The sequence below is a fragment of the Homarus americanus genome, unplaced genomic scaffold, assembly GCF_018991925.1.
Source record: "Homarus americanus isolate GMGI-L3 unplaced genomic scaffold, GMGI_Hamer_2.0 scaffold25483, whole genome shotgun sequence".
NCBI lineage: Eukaryota > Metazoa > Arthropoda > Malacostraca > Decapoda > Nephropidae > Homarus > Homarus americanus.
In genome coordinates, this window is record NW_024726235.1 from 3,358,850 (window position 1) to 3,379,552 (window position 20,703).

A 20,703-nucleotide genomic window follows, 5' to 3' on the forward strand; every position below is an offset into this window, starting at 1 on the left:
ATTTGGTGTGTAGCTTCAGGTCCTGAATATCCAGATTTTGTTCCATAATTAGTTCTCCAGTGTCACCTGCTAGTTATGACCAGTGTTCAACTTCAAAATTAATTTTGGCAAGGCGGATACCACCCTCAGTGGTGGCCAACACACACACACACACACACACACAAAGAAAGTATCTTTGGATTACGGAAATTCAATGCAATTTGGACCCATATACTTTCTACGCCTTGGGGAACATGTTTACCTTGGGATTCATTTCTTATTTAACCATGTATTTTTCTGTATCAGCATTCTCTCAGCACGCATATCCACCAGTGTCTGCATTTCCATTCATTCCTGGCACTCCCAATTCCCCCCAAATTCCCCCCTACAGTTCTTGCCTATACCACTACTTCTCAGAACATCTTGTAGGGAAGCGTATCACTTGTGTTAATGCGAAGATATTTCCCTAACTAAAATTATATGTGAGAAAGATCTGGATGTTTATGTTGACAACGAACTGAAGTTTTCGGAACACTAAAATAAAGTGAATCTTTTTGATAAATTAGTGGGACGTATTTAAAGATCCTACACATACCTAGATGGTCCACCTCTCATAAGTGTAATGACCCGTCGCTTGGAGTGATGCAATTCTCCTAAATATTCGGGGATACACCAGAGACTACCAACTGATTGAGAACGCCTAAAAGGGGGCCATCACACTGGTGCAAGCACTTACCAAGATTTGAATTGCTCAGTTTATATTTTAGAAGAGAAGAGGTGATATATTAAAAGTTTATGAACACCTCAAAGGTCGTTAGTTAGTCAAATGAAGGTAACAGATGGGCGTCCTAACACCAAAGGTCACAGTTAAAGAAGCTATCAGTACAGACAATTATCAGAGCTAACTTCTTTGATGGATGAGTTGTGAACTTTTTGAATAACCTGCCAGAGAATGTTGTGGCAGCACCAAGTGTGAGCTCCTTATATTCCAGACTTGGCTAACAGCGTCACAGGTCCAGTACATTCAAGAATCCGAACTTGTCCAGTATTTACCAGTAGTGCATAATGGAGAACTAACCGACCACCCGACTGACTAGCAAACAAACAAGTGGCAAAGAGGATAAAGTAGAAAGTTATACAAAGTCTCTCTTGCCCATCTCATTCCTTGGTTCATTTGCAGTCCATAAATCACTTTTCCCAACTTTTATTATGATTCATAACATCTTGGAACTCAGTCTCTAGTGTTCGATCATACAAGTTACCATTTCATCACTCAACAACCCCCGCTACATCTAATGGTTTACCCTCTCAAAAAGTCCTTATCTTACTCCCTTTACTTGCCATCAACTCCCCGTTAGCGCCACATCCCCTTCTATGAGAGGGGTGCATCGGTAAGCTCCGAACAGATAATTAACCTGCTCCCATGTGTGTGTGTGTGTGTGTGCGTGTTCTGTGGTATGTATTACTGTGAATGTGTGTAGTTAAATGTGTACGAGTTTTTTTCATGAATTTGTGTTATGTGTGTGTGTTTGTATACGCATTTATACGGGTGTGTATTTGCGTCCGTAACGAAACTCCCATGGTGTAATATTTTTGTATGGATGCTATCGTGTATAATTTCTACAATAATTTAATTTATACAAGAATTACAGGGAAACATCCATCCCTAACGTATACATCTTCATTGTACTCTATATTAATTATATTTATTGATGTTCCAATTCTCGACTTTGAAGATGATCTTGTGGTCAATCACTTGTTTGTGTACAATTGTTTTTATTGAACTTTTGGGATACACCTGATACTGATAGTGGGCATCCCGTTGTCTATCTGACGTCATTGTTGCGTAATAGTTTTAGTGCCCAGAAGTAGGAAAAAGTTAGTAGATTTAATCATTCTTTAGCACATGTTACACCATTATTAACATTTACTCATAGGAGGATGTCACATGTTTGTAGGAGCCAGATGATTCACGGTTCAAGGGTGAATCACTGAAGCCTACGCAATCGAGAATCAGAAGAGTCAGCCGACCATTTGTATCCTTGTCTGGAATCATCCATTTTCCTTTTACTTTCATCTTTGTTTTCGGTAAATCATATTCTCCTAATATAGAGAATAGTTCAGAATATACGTAATATTTTTGTTTTCAATATTTTAATAAGTGTTGTTCTAGGTTAATCTATTTTTCTATGAGAACACACGTTGATATGAGGAGCTTTTCATACCGTGTCTATGTGGCATGACGTCATCGGTGAGTGCAAACGCCACGGAACGGCCATCTTGTGATAGTGAGGGGAGGGTCTGCCTTGTATTCCTTCTGTTTCTGCGTTATTACAGATCCAAGAGACCTAAAAGTTAGTTCTAGGGAAGGTCTACAGTTAGAAGATGTCCACGATGAACCCTGAATAGTGAGTATACTCCTGTTGTAGTGAAGAAATATGAGTTGTTATGGTGTGCAAGGTCGATTTTCTCCAGTGGCAGTTGTTCGATCAGGTGATCACTTTTGACGTTTCACAAGGGAACAAAAAATAGCTGGGATTTAATTTTCTTTAATTACATATGCCTAGATGTGAAGCAGCCAGCCAGCAGATGTATACAAGAACAAACATCTGTGATTTATTAGGCTGTATGTGTAACTAAACGCCAAATTAACATTCATTTGAAAGCTGCTGTCACAGTCAGCTGAGCTGAGCGAAGTCTAAGAGATGATCAGCTGCGCAGTAGCATGACAAAGGAATTTATCTTAATGGTACTAGAACGGGAACTACTCCAGAATTATAATATTAAAATCCAATATGGATGAAAATATGGTAGGAGGGGAAGTGATAGCCGTGACCACTGGGGACACTCCTCCCCATATTGTGCTGTACCTGCCAGTCATACTCGTTACACATGTTTCATAGTTGATAATGAGGGTTATGGAGCTTTTCAGGCTTCTATACCTGTTACAAGTAAAAGATTCTCTATGCCGGTTTTGCTCGTTTTTATATTCTGCTGATTGTTTACCCATTCTTCATTACCTGTGACTTTTTTTAAAATATAACCTGTCACTGTACCTCATGAACAATGGAAATAATTTCCAATTTCAGTGCTTTCAGGGAATAATTGTGATGTTATGAACTGTTACTATATACTGTATTTACTATATAATATGGTTTGGGTATGTTTATTACTAAATAATATTTACCTTCCTTTGCGTGGCCTTGGTTTTACAGAATTATTAGATGTAATTTCTTATTGTACAGACAGCTGGTATATCTGTATTGAGATAAAACATAATTTATATCATTAGATATCCATGCAAAGTTCGTATCACCATTTGTGTTTGCCTCGTAAACTATGGCATTCGGTGATACATGAAAGATGACGGTAATGAAACTATCTCGGCATAATAATCTTGTTATTTTTAGCTAGGTTGATCTGGTTTTTGTCATCGTTCACAAATGGTTTAAAGATGTAGTCTCCCAGATAGTCATCTATAAACAAGCCGAGAGCTGCCTGCCATATCAACACTTAACACAATACTGAGGATGCTCAAGTCTATCTTTTTAATGTATGTCTTCTGTCTGCAGTAAGACATAATTTTTAGTAATTTTAAAAATAAATTGGGAAAACATCAGTTAGGCCATGTGCAGAATGGTAAATACAATCCAGTACAATATTACGAAATACTTTTTTGCCGACACTATCACACTGTCCAATGCCACTTTAACAGAGTCTACATTAAGGTATTTTTAACACTGGCTAGTTGTTCAAATTTGTATGGAAATTTTCTCAGGCTAACCATATGGACATAATCATTGGAGTCAGACTAAATCTCATCACGTTGTTTTGCGGTGGCCAAGAAATTGTGCTCGTCACGGTCTTGCTCGAGCTTAGGTTTCTCAAGGATCATTCAATTCTCGGTCATCACAAGATATAACTTTACAATGTTTGGTCGTTTCCCCAGTGACTTCTATGTCCGTACAGTTAGCCTGGGGAAATTGCTTTATGGACCTATATGGTTAATTAAACTGTTTTACATAATGATTAATTTGTGAAATTCATAAAATTTGTATCACTATACAGTAGCCACAGTGTGTGTGTGTGTGTGTGTGTAGACTTGACCATTTTGGCTGAAACTTGACACTTCTCTTAAAAAGAATAAAAAGCTTCATCGATTGTATGATATTTAATTTAATAATCGTTTGAGTAAACTTTTTTATTATTGTTATTACTATATATTGGATGCAGACATATTACCACTGATATCAACAGATTTTTTAATAATTACTAAATACAGTATAGTCTGGATTTATGCAGTCAATTGAACCCGTGGAGGTCCGCGTAAAACGAAAAACGCGTAAACGAAATAATAACATATGGGATTAATTGAAATAGAGACTGGGCCGACTCCCAAACTCCACTTTTTCCGACACAATACGTACCTTGTAGTAAAAATAACATCATTATTTTATGATGGTATTGATACACACATAGTATCTAAATAAAAAACTACAAATCTAAAGGTGTTTAACACTTACGTTAGTAGAAGAGATGGGTCGGCACACGTGGATGGTGGCTGGTTCGGAGGCAGAGGGCAGATTAGTGGCCCTCCGGTGAATCACTTTCACTACTCGCAGAGGCTTGCAGGGCCTCTCTGACAAACCACTCAAAGTCCATATCCTCACTGTCACTGACTTGGGCTGGCTGTGGTGGGTTGCGGACGAAGAAGTCCGTAATACTACGTTGACGACTAGCATTGATGTTGTCGTGATAGATCTGGACATACGGCTCCATAATTTTCGACAAAAGGTTATTAGACACTTCATACCGATGCTTGACTGTGTCTTTGTCAAGGACGAGCTTAATTTTCTCCCCCAAATCGATGATTTCTTTCACATAACCATGGCTTGGTCCAGGTAATTCAAAGTTTTTCTTGGGTGGTGGGGGTCCAGTGGAAGCCATTGTGAGGGGAATAGCGGGCACAAGAGAGAACTGTATACGCGGACTGAGAACAATGAAACTGGCCCGGCTAGGTCAGCGACTTCTGGTGGCAGGGCACGTCATGTTACATTAGATCAATCACAGCTAGCGGCGCAGGCAATGCTTGGGTGGTAAGGATGCGTGGCCCAAGCACAGTCCGATACTTCATATGACGTCAGCGATAACGTAAGAGCAACCTAATGCGCACCCTTCCTGCGCCGTTTCCCGCGTAAATGATGCAATGACCCGCGTAATTCAAAATTTTCATTCTGGCAAGGAGCCACGTAAATGACCAAACGCGTAAACAAAATCCGTGTAAGTGCAGACTATACTGTACTGCTTTTTATTAAAGAAACAGTTGTTAAGCATTAGAAAAAAACAAGTGAGTTTACTTACTGTACAGTACTAGATTTCCATTTCAAAATATGATACAGTACCTGTATTAGTATTTGGTTGGATTGTTTTGATTTGCTGGAGTTGTTTGTGATTCAATGAGATGAATATACAGTAAATAATTATTGACCAATGTGTTTTCCTGCCAGTGTCACAGGTGACTCACTGCATGCTCTGTTGTATTAAAAGAATACTGTAGTTTTTCCTTTGACACTTATTACATTTGAAATTTTATATAGTGGAGTAAAAGTTTTTTTTCTCATTACATGTACACTATTGGGAATTACAAATCAGTTGTTGAAAAAACAGAAAGGGGTATTTTGTAATACAGGACAGCCACTCCTCTTCTGAACATTTGAATGATTTGACTTACAAACTTTCAGAGATATGAACATGCTCGCCCGGTCATACTCGTCCAGTACTGAAATATCGGTTAGGGCAATCCGTCATGTTAGAAGCTCAAGGAGTCAACGCTCGGTCACTGTTTGAGTACCAGTCTTTGTTTTGCTTTCAGAGTTTTTGGGTATGTGATAGTGTTAATGGGACAAGTTGGTTCATCTTTAACATTGTTCCTTGTTGCTATGGCAGGATAACATGGTTAGCTTTATTGAACTATGTACTTACAGAATTTTGGCATTGTTCGATAACTTATGAAATTTTTCTTTTGGAACCGATCAGTTATTTCAGACTCCTTCCAAATCAAATTGTTTAATTCATTTTTTGAAGAAAAAAAAAAACATACAAATTAAGCCAAAATCTTAGTTATAATGAAACGAATTAACGAGGGTACAGTGTACTGCTTTGTGAACTTCTTAACATACGGGGTAGTCAGATATCTATAACTGATAGCATTTCTTTGATTGGATTCATAGAATAATACAGTGCGTACTGTACATGTAATTGGGTGTGGGTGTAATTTCAATTCTAAAATTGCATTGCAGTTGTGGTATGGGTGCAGTTTTAACCTTGTGGGTACAGATTTGGTCAGTGGAACTGCACATGGCTCAGCTCACCATTGTGTTCTGGGTCAGATGTGAGAATGGTGTTATCCAGTGTAACCTTACCAAACATTGCAGATTTCCATGGGCACTCTTGCTACCTCCTGTACCAACACTGGGCAGTGAATGTTTTAACAAAGTAGCAAAGAACAGACTAGCTGCCCAAATTGCTAGAAAACTGATATGGCAGTTACAGTGTATTGAAAAAATTAATTGGCTTAGTAAAGAAGGCTGGACAATTAGAAGTAATGTTTGTTAGCTGATTTGCATATTACTAGTACAGTACAAATATTTAAAAATAACAAAGGCATTGTACTTTACCTGATAGTGCAGTAATCATGAAACCATTCCATGACCTCCTATCTGATAATGTATTCACTCTATAGAAGATTGGAAATCATTGATATTGTCTGGGTGTTTAATACTGTGAGGGTAATTTTATCTTGCCACCCTCCCTCTTTGTCTGTCTCATTTTTTTCTCCTGCCATAGTACTGTACTATGGAGGGCACATTCTGTGAACTGTCAACATGATTTTTTTTTCTCCAGTTCAAAGCCCGAGAAATTTTTCACAAATCGAAAAAAAAGTGTGGTGTGCCGCTTCATAACTTGAGTACTTTTATGTACCTTTGGTTGAGTATTTTTACACTTTTGTTTATCAGTATTATGGCCTCTATTAGATTCTTAAAAAATGCAGGATTTTTATTATTTTATTTTTATTTTTTTTACGGAAGTATTGTTTGTATGTTTGGAGTATTGTCACCCTGTCTGGTCTCTGAGATATGCTAGAGACTGTCAGTTGATTGAAAACATCCAAAGGAGAGCCACAATAGATTTCTATAAACACCTCAGGGCATTACTCAGTCGAGTGTTATATCTGGAACTGGTGGATGCCCTTTCCACTAGGGGTCACAGCTTTTGGTTGTAAAAGCAACAAATTCAGAAAACTGTCATAGTAAACTTTTTTGGAATGAGAGTTGTGAACTCTTGAAATGATCTCTCAGTGTTTTGTGATGGCACTGAGTGCTAATTCATTCTGGAACCAGTACTTGCCAAAAGTGTATAACAGAGACGTAACTGACCACCCAAACGGTTAACAAGCCTATCAGTGGTGGAGAGGATAAAGTAAATGAAATCTGATTTGCAACTTTGTCATTGATTTCTAGGTAGAGTTTTATGACAAAACTGTAATTACCAGTACCAATTATTTCCCCCGATCATCTTTAAAAATTTTAGCACTGGCAAGTGTGTTTTCCGATCACTAAGTTCAATCTGTTATACCGTACCTTTACAACTTTATTTAATTTAAATCCAGGTACTGTACTTGGTTAATCTCCATTAACCTTTTACCTGTCTTGGGTTACTCGTGGTTATAGTAATCAACTAAGTCTGTGGTTTGCAAAATCGGGATTCTTAGAACCCACACACATAACTGAATCTAATCTGAAATAATCTGTGTATGGGGTCCAATAAAATATTAAAATTGGCATCCCCAAAGTGAAGGGGTTAAGTATCGAGACAAAACCCCATTGATGGTGCAGTTATCGGAAGAATGAAAGTATTGATTCTTTGTTACATTAGTATTAGTGCTCTCTACAGCCCTCATTGCTTCACTATAAAACACCATTTCCAGGTCAACCACCTCTATATTTAGTTACTTGAGTGAGCTGCACAGATGTTTCTTGGCTTACTCTGTTCTCATTTACAGCCAAGTACCTGATAGTTGGTCACCTTTTTCAGGGTTTGATTGTTGCCATGCAGTCCTAGGAAGTAGTGTAATGGTTGGTAGGTTTTTATAGCATTGCAACAGTTTTTGCATTAATTTAATCATGTTGAGGTTGGTTTGCAGAACTAATACCACCTGATACCACAATCTTACTTTGTGGTGCAGGAACTCACTATTTTGTAAAATAGTTTTATCCCAGATATAAGGCTTAGTCTAAGTCTTGTTATGGGCTATTCTAATATAGTCCAGATTGGAATGTCTGGATTTTTACATGTTAGAGTTTGGAGGCACACTTGTTATTCTTTACTTCATTGTTCCTATACATCACCTCTAACTTTGCTTTTACATGTAGTGTGTGATTATTTTATTTATTTTTCCTTTCAGTGACTACTTGTTCAAACTCCTCCTCATTGGTGACAGCGGTGTTGGAAAGTCCTGCCTTCTCTTAAGATTTGCCGTAAGTATATTTTGAATTGAGTGAGACTAGTCTGGTTTTTAGTCCTATTTTGGAAAGTTTTGAAAATGTGCACTAAGGTACACTCGCCACCAAAATGTTCTCGAACAGCTGGGCACGACAAATTTCAGAATGAGCACTATTGCTCATGTAATCTCAGGATGGTTGACATGCCTGGCTGCAAAGTGACTCAATTTTGTAATAATATATGTTGCTCATCTTTTTAGTATTTACAGGTGAAAATAGTGTTATTCAATTTGCAATAAAACTTCCTCGGTGCAATGTTCAAATTTCTCGTTTGTTTTGTTATGTATATTGTATGACTCTTAGAGTGTACATACATTTACAGTAAAAAGAGAGAAAGGTTCTTGACAAAATTTTCAGAATGGTAGTTACATTATGGTACAGTATAGACTGGCATAGGTCTTGTTACATAATAAATTTATATTAAATTTAGTATTGTACAAGAGGCAAAATATATTTTCTCTATAGTACTACTGTCATATATATATATATATATATATATATATATATATATATATATATATATGTGTGTGTGTGTTTGTGACATTAAGTTGATATTTGAAAAACGGTTATGGCATTAAGATTTTAAGTACAGTACAATCACTCCAAAAAATATATTTACTTTGGGAGTTCGATGAATTTCAGAATGAATACTGGGACTTGTTGTCTTAGTAGGGTTGTTAAAATCCTTTGTCTGTTGTCATGTTTTCTCAAAAAATTTGTAAAGACAGTATTTTCAGTGACATCATTGAAAAGAAAGCTGTTTCACAGTACAGTAGTTAAGGAGATCTGGATTAGTGTATTCCCTTGGCCTGTTAGAAATGATTGCTCTGTCTGTCTTTTACAATACTGTACGTACTTGTAGAACATTTAGTTTTTTATTGATAATTTGCTGAATATATTTCACATGAAATTCACTTACGATCCAATCTGTTAAGTTTGCCAGGAAACTGTTCAGTATTTTTTTGTTTGCATTTTTTAACCACCAAAAAAAAATTAACTGCTGTAAACATTGGTCGAAATATTTAACAAAAGAAACTGCACAAAAAATTAAATGTTATATCAAGTGGATTATTACTATTCACTAAAGGGGCTATCACTGGGCAACTTTCCACTTTCCTTAGGGAAGTGCAGGAGTTCCTAGGCAAGTTTTGATTTTTTTTAATATAAATTTGAAAGGCATTGGTTTCATTAAGGTAAATTACAGTACACAATTGGAAAAAAATTTAATTGATTTTAATGCAAATATACTGTATTATCAGAATATTTTTATGTACTGTACTGTACCTGTACAGTATATACAAATGAAAATTTTAGGTAACATTTCATTTGACTTTGTTTACATCCACTGAAAGAAGCCAGCATGGATTCTCAAGCTTCATGAATTATTTGGACAAGGGACTTTGAAACTTCCTAAATGATAAAATTAGTGAATGTACTGTAGTGTGTTGTGGGATTTCAGGCATCCATTGTATCTCAAGAAAAGCTTAAAACGACATCACTTTTGGACCTGCTAGCTATGTTATTGTTTTTGTTTTTTCAAGCGACAGTGTTATGTGAATTGAGCGTGATTGGAAAAGTAATTTTTTTTTACTGAGAACCGAGAATAGCGGAAATTTTGCCCATTGTGATACACCCCTTTGCCAAGCAGGGTGTCTGAGAATGTTTCTGTGGCTACAAGTGTTGTTGATCTGTGCAGGCAGTATTTTTTATCATTTAAAAAAAGGTTGGTTGAATACATAATGGTACCTAAACAATCACATCATTGTTCTGACCAGTGTTTCCAGTTCACATAAATTGGCTATTATTCATTGGCAACTTTGCAAAGCTATGTATGTGCTTTGAAGAATTTCTCTCCTGCAGTTATTGTACTGTGCTGTTATTTTTTGATGTTGGTTTCAGCACAATGCAGTTCCACCCATTGAAAACCATTTTAAAGGAAAAATGTCACCATCCCCCCTTTAAGAAAATAGAGATCAGAAAGATGGTCTTAGATTAAATGATTCAAAGCAAATTAATGAGACTGCTATGCCTCTCGAGTTGAATTTGTACGCTTGCACTTAAGAGTTACAAGAGGGGTTTAACAGCTAGAAAGTTCCCTGAAACTGTAAACTTTGAACTTTCTTTACTGGATCATACTCGGGCTCAAAATTCTCCTTGTTTCATTATTTATCACTCCCTAAAGTTTACAGTGCTCGTGTCTGTCACTAATCTCTTTAAACTTTCAATACATTTTATCCCCTTCTGCTGGAGAAGAACCCACACACTTCAGGACACATTAATAGTCTTACAAACAAAATTATGAGAAGACTGCTGAACTTTACCATTATGTTATTGATTCTGATGTATGTTTCATTCTTGTAGATTAACACTGTATTTTTATCCTTTTCAGGATGACACTTATACAGAATCCTACATCAGTACCATAGGTGTAGATTTTGTAAGTATAATTTGTGCATATCAGTATTATGGAACTCAAATTCTTTATTTGAAGCACTTTATTTTGTGGTTACATTTTGTTAGAAATTTTTATAATTGTGATTTCATTAAATGTCTTTTATAATGAGTATCTATCTTCACAGAAAATTCGCACTATTGAGTTAGACGGCAAAACAATCAAACTTCAGATCTGGGACACGGCAGGACAAGAACGTTTCCGAACCATCACTTCTTCTTATTATCGGGGAGCCCATGGCATCATTGTTGTCTATGATACCACTGACCAAGTAAGTTTTTGTTTTCTTAAAAGCACAGTGATGACCCTAATGAGTTTTGGAACAGATCTTTGGGTCTAGTTAATTCACTGCTATCGTCATTTGTCCATGTTCATATTGTCTTGTTTGTAGCACAGTTACTAAAAAAGAAATGAAACAGAAATAGAACATTTATTATACTCTGTCCTGTAAGGTTAGGTTATTTGTAGATTGTGAATAATTATTTTAAGAAACACTAACTTTATTGCCTCACTCACCGAGTCACTGTCATTGTTACACAATACAATACCTGTACAGTATTGTATTACTTGGATAAGCAGAATTTTGCATGCTTACTGTATTTCCATATGTGGATAATCTTACTTGATTTCCTTGTGGTTCTTATTGTACTGTACAGCTGTTTCTAATTAAGCAAATTTAATTTATACATTTTTGGAATGATGCTGACATTGTGTTTATACCATATTTTAATGTACGGTAATACGTGGACTTTTTGCATTTATGCTCTTCGAATTGTGTCAGGTTGTTGATGTGGTCTGGTAGCATTGTTGACCAAGCCTTGCATTCTTAGGCCGAATTGGACTAGCAGCTCTGGATAAGACTTGCTGAGTAGCATATCACTCGCTGGTCCAGAAAAAATTTGTTAGGTATATTGGTGCAGCATTTTACAGGTTTACTTGTGTATGTTACTCAATCATTTTTTCATTCCTACAGGAATCCTTTAATAATGTCAAGCAGTGGCTTCAAGAGATAGATCGATATGCTTGTGAAAATGTCAACAAACTTTTAGTGGGCAACAAATGTGATCTCACCCACAAGAAAGTAGTTGACTACCAGACCGCCAAGGTAACATAACTGTGAACATTAAGTTTATCCTATATATATATATATATATATCTCACCTCTTATATATATATATATATATATATATATAGGAAAAAGGCTTAGCGACTTTTCTAGGTGCTCATTTCTCCATGATAATTTATCAAAACTATCATGTCACATTTTCACTGTGAAACTACATGAAAATATATATATACATATTTGTCTGTGCCCATAGTTTGTGCCCACCTGCGGTTTTACCGTTGATACACTATGGCAGCTCTCGCAGCGAGCGGTTTACCTGCTCAGGCCAGTACTGCCATGGCTGAAAACTCTGCAGCAAAATTTTTTTTTTTTTTACTAATTTATTGTTTTTTTATTACAAGTATGAATGATACTCTTTATTTCAGGGGTTTAGATGCATATTTATGCACTTTTTTTACAATTTTATATAATATTTTTCAGTGTTAAGTGGTTGTATTTGGGGGCCTGGAATGGATTAATCCTATAACGAACGAATGCTATAACGAACAAGGTTCTAGAACCAATTAGATTCGTTATAGCATACTCCACTGTATAATGAAACAAAATTTTACGTGTATTTTCACAACCATCATCATTTGGATACAAGAAAGAAACTGCTGCTGATGTAATATCCAACTGATAACAGTGTAAATTCTGGCAATGCTGTTTCAATTTATGGCTTACACATTATGTACTTTTCATGCTTAAATGATTTTCAATGTGTGAATTCCCTGAACTACTATTACCCTACTTTGGGCTATACTGTACAGTATACACCTTTTACCAACTTTTCACATCTCGGGCTATTAAGCATGTCCACTCCACATAAGCACCTACCACTCTTTATTTCCAGACTTTTAGTTCTGTATTTCTTATTCTTTCTATTCTGTTCATTTCACATATTGTTTTCAAGGGTAACTTTTTCCATTGCTTTTAATGTGCCTCTACCTCATGCATCCTGAAACTGTATTTCACATTCATATAATAAATTCTTCAGTTCCTCTCTACTTGTGTCAGTATTCAGTTAATACTTTTGCCATTTCATATTTTTTTAAATTATCATTACGTTTCCCTTTATATAAGATGCTAAGGGACATTTACTGTAGTTTTGATATTCATTGCTATTTAGTAATTTTTACATGGACCCCTCCACACATTATATATATATATATATATATATATATATATATATATATATATATATATATATATATATATATATATATATATATATATATATATATATATATATATATATATATATATATTAAATTTATTTATTATTTTTTTTTTTTACAGGAATATGCAGATTCTTTGGGAATCCCATTCCTCGAAACTTCTGCCAAGAATGCAACCAATGTTGAACAGGCTTTCATGACCATGGCTGCAGAGATTAAGAACCGTATGGGACCTCCCTCAGGAGCTGCTGGGACTGCACAAGGAGTTAAGATCAATCCCAGTACCCCAGTGGAGGCACAGTCAGGTGGCGGGTGCTGTTGAATATCGTTCTAGGTAAGTCACTTTGGGGATTTTATTTTATTTATATATATATCTGTGTGACATCATTAATAAGATCTATACTGTCCAAATTTTCTTTATATATGAACTTAGCAGTGTAATAACATAATAGCAACTTAGAACGCCTTCCATTATCAAAATTATATATACAGCTGCTCCCCGACTTACGACGGGGTTAGGGACCCAAATCCAGGTCGTAAGTCAAAATGGTCATAAGTCAAAAATGCAAAAAAATAATATAGAAAATCTAAAATGAAATACAGTACAGTAAAAGTAATCAATAATGAAGAATGGATACAGTGTTACTGTGCACTTACTTTTAATGTAGTCAGCTTGAATGCACACGGGGCCCCTATAATTTTCTAATTATACATGGAGACTATATTAACTGGATGAAGCAGAGGAGGAGACAGGGCTGGGTGGGTCATCAATGTTGCTTTCTTCAGACAGGTTAATATACAAAGGAAACTTGCTTGTTGAAGGTATTGGATCATCTTAGGGAGTGAAGAGGCAGCACTGGTGGGGCGTGAAGAGACAGCAATGGGGGACTTCTTAAAATATATGTCCAATTTAGGCTGCACAGTTTGCTTTTTCTTTTCATTGTAAATCTCCCTGTAGCAAGTAAGTGCATCTTGGACCATTCTGTCCAATTTTGATTCATTCCGTCAAACATTTGCATCCCCTTATTAATTGTAGCAAATGCCTCTGCTATTTGTTTCGCTGAAAAATTTTGGGTGGGTGCAGGTTCTTCTACATTTTGACTCGCTTCTTCCTCTGCAATTTTCTGTGCTTCCAGTTCAATAAGATCCTTGTTACTTAGCTCTTCGGCTACACTTTCAACCAACTGCTCAACATCTTCATTATCAATTTCTAACTCCAGTTATTTACCCTACTCCACTAACTCGTTATTAATCAGAAATTACTTCATCTTCATTAAATCCTCTGAAACTGTTTACATATCTTTTCAGGATTTTCTTCCATATTCCACTAATGGGCTGACCTGTAACCTCATCCCATGCTGCAGCTATGTTCTTTATACATTTCAAAATGTTGTAGTCCTTCCAAAACTCTGAGCATTTTCTCACCTTCAGTAGCAGCAACAGCCTGAGCGAAGGTCGTACGTAAATAATACGCTTTAAAAGCAGCAATAGCACTTTGATCCATGGGTTGGATGATAGAGGTAGTGTTAGGTGGAATGTAGACTACCTTAACATCAGGGTGCAAGTCGTCCAGGTGTGGTGGGTGTCCCGGAGCATCATCCAAAATTAACTAAATACAGTACTGTATTTAGTTTATATTTAATGTTTTGTTAATTCTATTACCGGTATGTATACGTTTACTGTGAGTTGGAACCAATTACCCAATATCCCATTGAAATATTAGATCCAGTTAACTAACGACTGTGGAACCAATTGTGTTCGTTAATCGAGGGACCACTCTGTGTGTGTGTGTATGTGTGTATGTATATATATATATATATATATATATATATATATATATATATATATATATATATATATATATATATATATATATATATATATATATATATATATATATATATATATATACACTAAACCCGACTTACGACGGGGTTAGGGACTCAAATCCAGGTCGTAAGTCCGATGGTCGTAAGTCTGATATAGATAAAAAAAAAATTTTTTTTTTTTTAATAAAAATCTACAATGAAATACAGTACAGTAAAGTAATGAATAATGATGAATGGATACAGTACAGTGAAAGTAATAAATAATAAGGAATGGATACAGTACAGTGAAAGTAATAAATAATAAGGAATGGATACAGTGTGACTGAGCACTTAACCTTTAATGTAGTCAGCTGAATGCACATGGGCCCCCTAATTTTCTAATTATACATGGAGACTACATTAACTGGAAACGTTTCTGGTATAGAAAATGTAACATTAAAAAAAAAAAAATTTTTTTTTTTTTTTTAATAAAAATCTACAATGAAATACACAGTACAGTAAAAGTAATGAATAATGATGAGATACAAGTAATAAATAATGAGGAATGGATACAGTACAGTGACAGTGAAAGTAACAGGTGACAGTGTGACTGAGCACTTACCTTTAATGTAGTCAGCTGAATGCACATGGGGCCCCCATAATTTTCTAATTATACATGGAGACTACATTAACTGGAAACGTTTCGGTATAGAAAATGCGTGTGTCATTTAAAAAAAAAAAAATTTTTTTTTTTTATCTATATCTGAGGCGGTCGTAAGTCCCGACGGTCGTAAGTCCACGTAGTCGTAAGTCGGGGTCTAGGTGTATATATATATATATATATATATATATATATATATATATATATATATATATATATATATATATATATATATATATATATATATATATATATATATATATATATATATATATATATATATATATATATTAAAAAAAATCTAATTTATTATATACCATCAGGATAACAAAAACCAGAAACTAGTTACATTATTATGCACATTTATAGCAGTCCATAAGTTGGGCTATTGGAGGAGAAATTTACAAGCTATTGTTTAGTCACTGGGTGATGGTAGGTCATGTGGATTAGATAATACAATGTGGCACACGCCTCATATTTAGTCTTGGTAGACTGGAGGTGTAAGTAATTAGCTCATAGTGGTTATTCATCATCACTGTTTCAAGGCCACTTTTCATGCTTACATGCAATAAGTGTATTATTGATAGCACTTACATTTTGAGATTTTCATCCCACTCTAAGTTTGAGAGTCATTCAATAAGTAACAAGACTTCTTGATGTAGATGGCAAAGGGGAGGGGCAAGTGCAGCAATCATTGTACAACATGTTTAGACATGCATAAGCTACACCTTCATCTGTTTGTTGACGATGAGCACTCTGCATGGATTTTGCTCTTTGAAAGAACAGTGCTCTGTTATTCGTTTTTTAAATTCAGAAGGGAAAAAACAAGCAAAATTCATCGCAAAAAGTCACTTCAATACAGAAGCGATTGCATCAGTCAAGTGAAAATTTACAAGTGGGTTGAATAATTCAAGAATGTTCGAACAAGCATTGTAGATGACCTGTCGAAGTTTCAACACCCACATTGCACCAGAACATTGAGCACCATCAGACTACCACTTATTTGGTCCGGTTAAATCGGCTTTACATGGAAAGCGTTTTTCTAATAATGAAGAGGTGAAGAAAGAAATCCGAAATTGGTTATGAAGTCAACTGAAAGAATTTTTCACCACAGGAATAAGAAAACTCATAGAAAGATGGGACAAGTGCATAGCTGTAGATGGAGATTGTGGAATAATAGGTATGTGATCATTAATAATAAATCACTACTTCTGCAGTGATACAGTATTCATTTGTCTCATTACTTATTGAATGACCCTCATGTCTTGTAGAAAGTTTTTCTTGCACCCACCTAATAGTTTTCTCATCTCTTCACAGGCTAACATCAAAACACGGCAGTTCCAGGACATTAGGACGCCAGTAGAATGTTGCTGGTACACCCAGAACTGGTGGCTGTTAAATTTTTAAAGCATTGCATTGTTTTGGTGTCCTGGGTTGTAATTGCCTGGTGTCTAGATCACCACCTGGTGCCGAGGAGAAGCAGGAATCTGGGCATCACCTAGGTGATTAGGGTGGAAGACAGGAGACTGATATTATTGACAGAAGACAAAGTTTATATATTTTCTTTTCTTTTTTTCTTTTTTTATGGCTCTGAAGGTACATCCTGAGCAAATAGATGTAAACTAGGAAGATCGTTTTTATTCTTCAGTCTCTGATCTGTGTTATGTGGCAGTTAACAAATTTGATCATACTTGCCTCAAAATCGTGTGCAAGATATGAACCTGTAACATTTTGTGATCTGTTGAATAAAGTGATGACTGGGGAATTGCAGTCTGGTGTTACAAAGGACTCTGCTGCTTCTCTTGTCCTATAGCAATTTGAAGACTACCATCTCTGTACATAGAAGTTGTTTTCTTAGAACAGAGGCAAGTATTAAATTCTTTGGTCATGTAACTAATGTGCAGATACCAAAACTCATTCTTATATTTCAAATAGTTCATCATCGGAAGCCGGTGGATAGCAGGATACTTATATTTGAGTGCTGAAATAATTTTCATTTTATTTATGGTAGGCACTGGGGTGATTGAATTTGTAGCTAATTTGTCTGAATATTTGTGCAATGCTATTAACCAGCTTCCTCAGTGCTCATACATTTTATTGAATGTTTTTTGATTATATATATATTGGGTGAGTTAAGAACTTTTGTAAGTTTTCACAATGTCATTATATTCTGGTATTTTAAAGATTTACCAATTAGGAAACTATGGGATCAGTGAAGCTTTTTATTAGGAATCACACTGCTGTACCAAAAGTGGAAGTTTCTAATTTACCTTGTTTTGCGTATAGGCAACACCTGTCCCCATTCTGTTATAGCTAGGCCTTTCCCCACAAGCATGTTAGGATATACACAGCACATGATTTGTACTATGGAAGATAATGTCTACAAGCTTCAAGACTGGTTCTATCTATTACTTAAAACATTGTTTTTGGCTGTTATTTGTCCAACTAATGTGTACACTGCCCTCAGTGTCTAGTATAGTTATTTAACCAGAGTAGAGACCAACTACAAATGCTATTTAGAAGTGTATAATGATTAAGTAATATTCCAGTAATTATATTCACTTCTGTGGCTTAGTGTCAGATTTAAAGATTGCTAAGGGCAAGATCCATTGAATATCTTGATAGCAGGGCTGTGTAAATGTTACATGGACATATACTGAAAGGAAGATGTCCATTCCATCTCTTTTCTATTGATCAAATCTGAACCTTGTACATGAATGAATGTTTCACAGTAAACTGTGTAAAGACCCTTGATTTTTTCTGATTTGAAGTTCCTCCAGTGGTAAATAACTCAATAAACTTATTATTTTCTAATAGCCCAAGTAAGGAAGGGAAAAGTCTGTCCATAATTTCGCCTTGTACACAATTATAGCATTTATTGTTGGAATTAATCAGGTGTTGAAGTTACATTTTTAATGGATATATATATATATGTAATTTATTGTAGTTTGTGATTCTTGATATATTGATATTAATGGAGAGAAGAATGTTTATGAAGGTTGTATATTTTCAGTATTTTGCACAGTAGCAGATTTTTCCCATATACGAGTTAGCTGTAGTCCAAGTGCAGATAAATGTAGACTGTCCTTGTGGGTTTCTAGGGAAGAACAAGTCTAACATAGTGTTAAGAATATTTGCAGAATATATATTGAACAAGTGCTAGTGTGTGTATTCAATTTTCAATGAGTTTTTGTTATTTCCATTATTTATGAAAGGTGTGCATGCTTTATATTCCAAGGAAAATTCTTTAAAATTTAAAGAAATGCATAAGATTTCTGAGATCATGGTGAATGATGAAGTAACTTTTAGTGTAAAATGGATAGCCACTTGGCCCTGGTCACCTATGCAAGCATTGTTGTGTGATTGGTATAGATTGCCTTCCCCACTGATTGTATTTTTCTTTTGCCACACTTTTCAGCACCATTTGGATGTCAGCCACACCTCATATTTTCAATGTTTTCAATTTTCCTAATTTTTCACATTGTCACCCCATACTTTTACTTTCTTTCAGGTTATGTAGTGCTTTATAAGCACTCTTGTACCTCTTTTGTGTACTCTTTGAGGCAAGCCTCAACCTTCCCACATATACAGTTCTCCTTTGAGTTCTGTGATTGATTCACTTTTTTATAACCTGACCAACTTCTTTTCTTCAGCACATTAAAGCTTCTGGTGTTCAGTCTTGAAAACTTAAGATATGGAGACACTGAATTAAGTGTTGTGGGGAGCTTTTACATACATTATACCCCATCATCTTTAATGTGGGAAGGTACTTATGACATGATCTACAAGAGCTGTAATATAGAAAACAGAGTCTGACAAGTATATAGAAATGAGTTAAAATATTTTTTCTTCATATTGTATAGCCTTTATTTTTAGAGGTAGATTATTGAAATTTTATAGTTAGTGTTTGCGAAAGTAGTGGATGTTAATTTTGGTTTAATTTTCTTGTAAATTTACTAATCAGTTACTTTATATATTATGTATCTAAGGAATTTAAGCTTGTGGAACATAGCAAGGCTTGGCAAAATGCAAAGGCTAATGTAGAGAGCCAGTCAGATGTTAAAACACAGTAGTATTGTTACTGTAGACGTATTCTCTTAAGGAGTTCATGTAGCATTAGAGGGGAACATAAGACGAGCTCAATTAATAGGTGCATTTGTTACTTTTTATAAATTAAAGAAGAAATGGGTAATTTTTTTTTTTATTGAGATTGTTATTCATTCCAGTTTTCATGATACTAGAGGGTTGTATGTCCTCTCTTCTTACAGCAAGCATACAAAAATCAGTGTTTTACCATTAAAATGCAGTTAATGAATAGTAAATATTTTTATCAGCTTTCATTATATCTACAATCCTCTTTGGGTCAAATATAAGTCGTGTACTTCAACTGTCTTGGTACTATATATAAAATATTTAGCAAATGTTCCTCGTAACATGTTTTGAAGTCCTTTCTTGCGTGTTCAAGGGGGCTCAGAAACTATATGAAGCAAATCTTTTCCACACTTGCTCAAACTTACCATACATCTTCATTTAGTCTAGTAGTCCTTAATGACACAAGATGACACTACACCCCACACCTTTATATTGTATAAGTAATTTAAATCGCCTCCTTACTCCTTTTTACCTTGTTAATTTTTCCATGAATATATTAAAGAAGACTTAGGAGCAAGACAGAATTTTATTGTCTTCATCCATTTTTTTTCTCGTACTTTAGGCACCAACAATTGGTGAGAAAAGAAATTGTATTTGGGTGGCACTTCTGCCCCTCTTCACTTTTTATTTTCCAAAGTAGGTGATATGGTTTTGTCCTTTCATGACTTGACATTGGATGTATTTATGACTTGTGTAATACTTTACCAGACAAATCTCTGGAATTGATACCTAGGAAACCTTTAGACAGTGCCTGTTGATACCAAACCATTACTCGGTATTACTTCTCCATTATTGCCATATCTCTCG

The 20,703-nt window shown here is 35.3% G+C and overlaps 1 protein-coding gene across 1 annotated transcript; it reads left to right on the plus strand.

The window, feature by feature from the left end:
- The first annotated feature begins 2,222 nt into the window (after positions 1 to 2,222).
- LOC121865432 (ras-related protein Rab-1A) lies at positions 2,223 to 18,492 on the plus strand. Its single transcript, XM_042364830.1, has 7 exons — positions 2,223 to 2,387; positions 8,444 to 8,516; positions 10,930 to 10,977; positions 11,120 to 11,263; positions 11,966 to 12,097; positions 13,397 to 13,609; positions 17,062 to 18,492. The coding sequence occupies exons 1-6, from the start codon at positions 2,365 to 2,367 to the stop codon at positions 13,595 to 13,597; spliced, it is 621 nt and encodes a 206-aa protein (XP_042220764.1). The 5' UTR covers positions 2,223 to 2,364; the 3' UTR covers positions 13,598 to 13,609; positions 17,062 to 18,492.
- Positions 18,493 to 20,703: the final 2,211 nt, after the last annotated feature.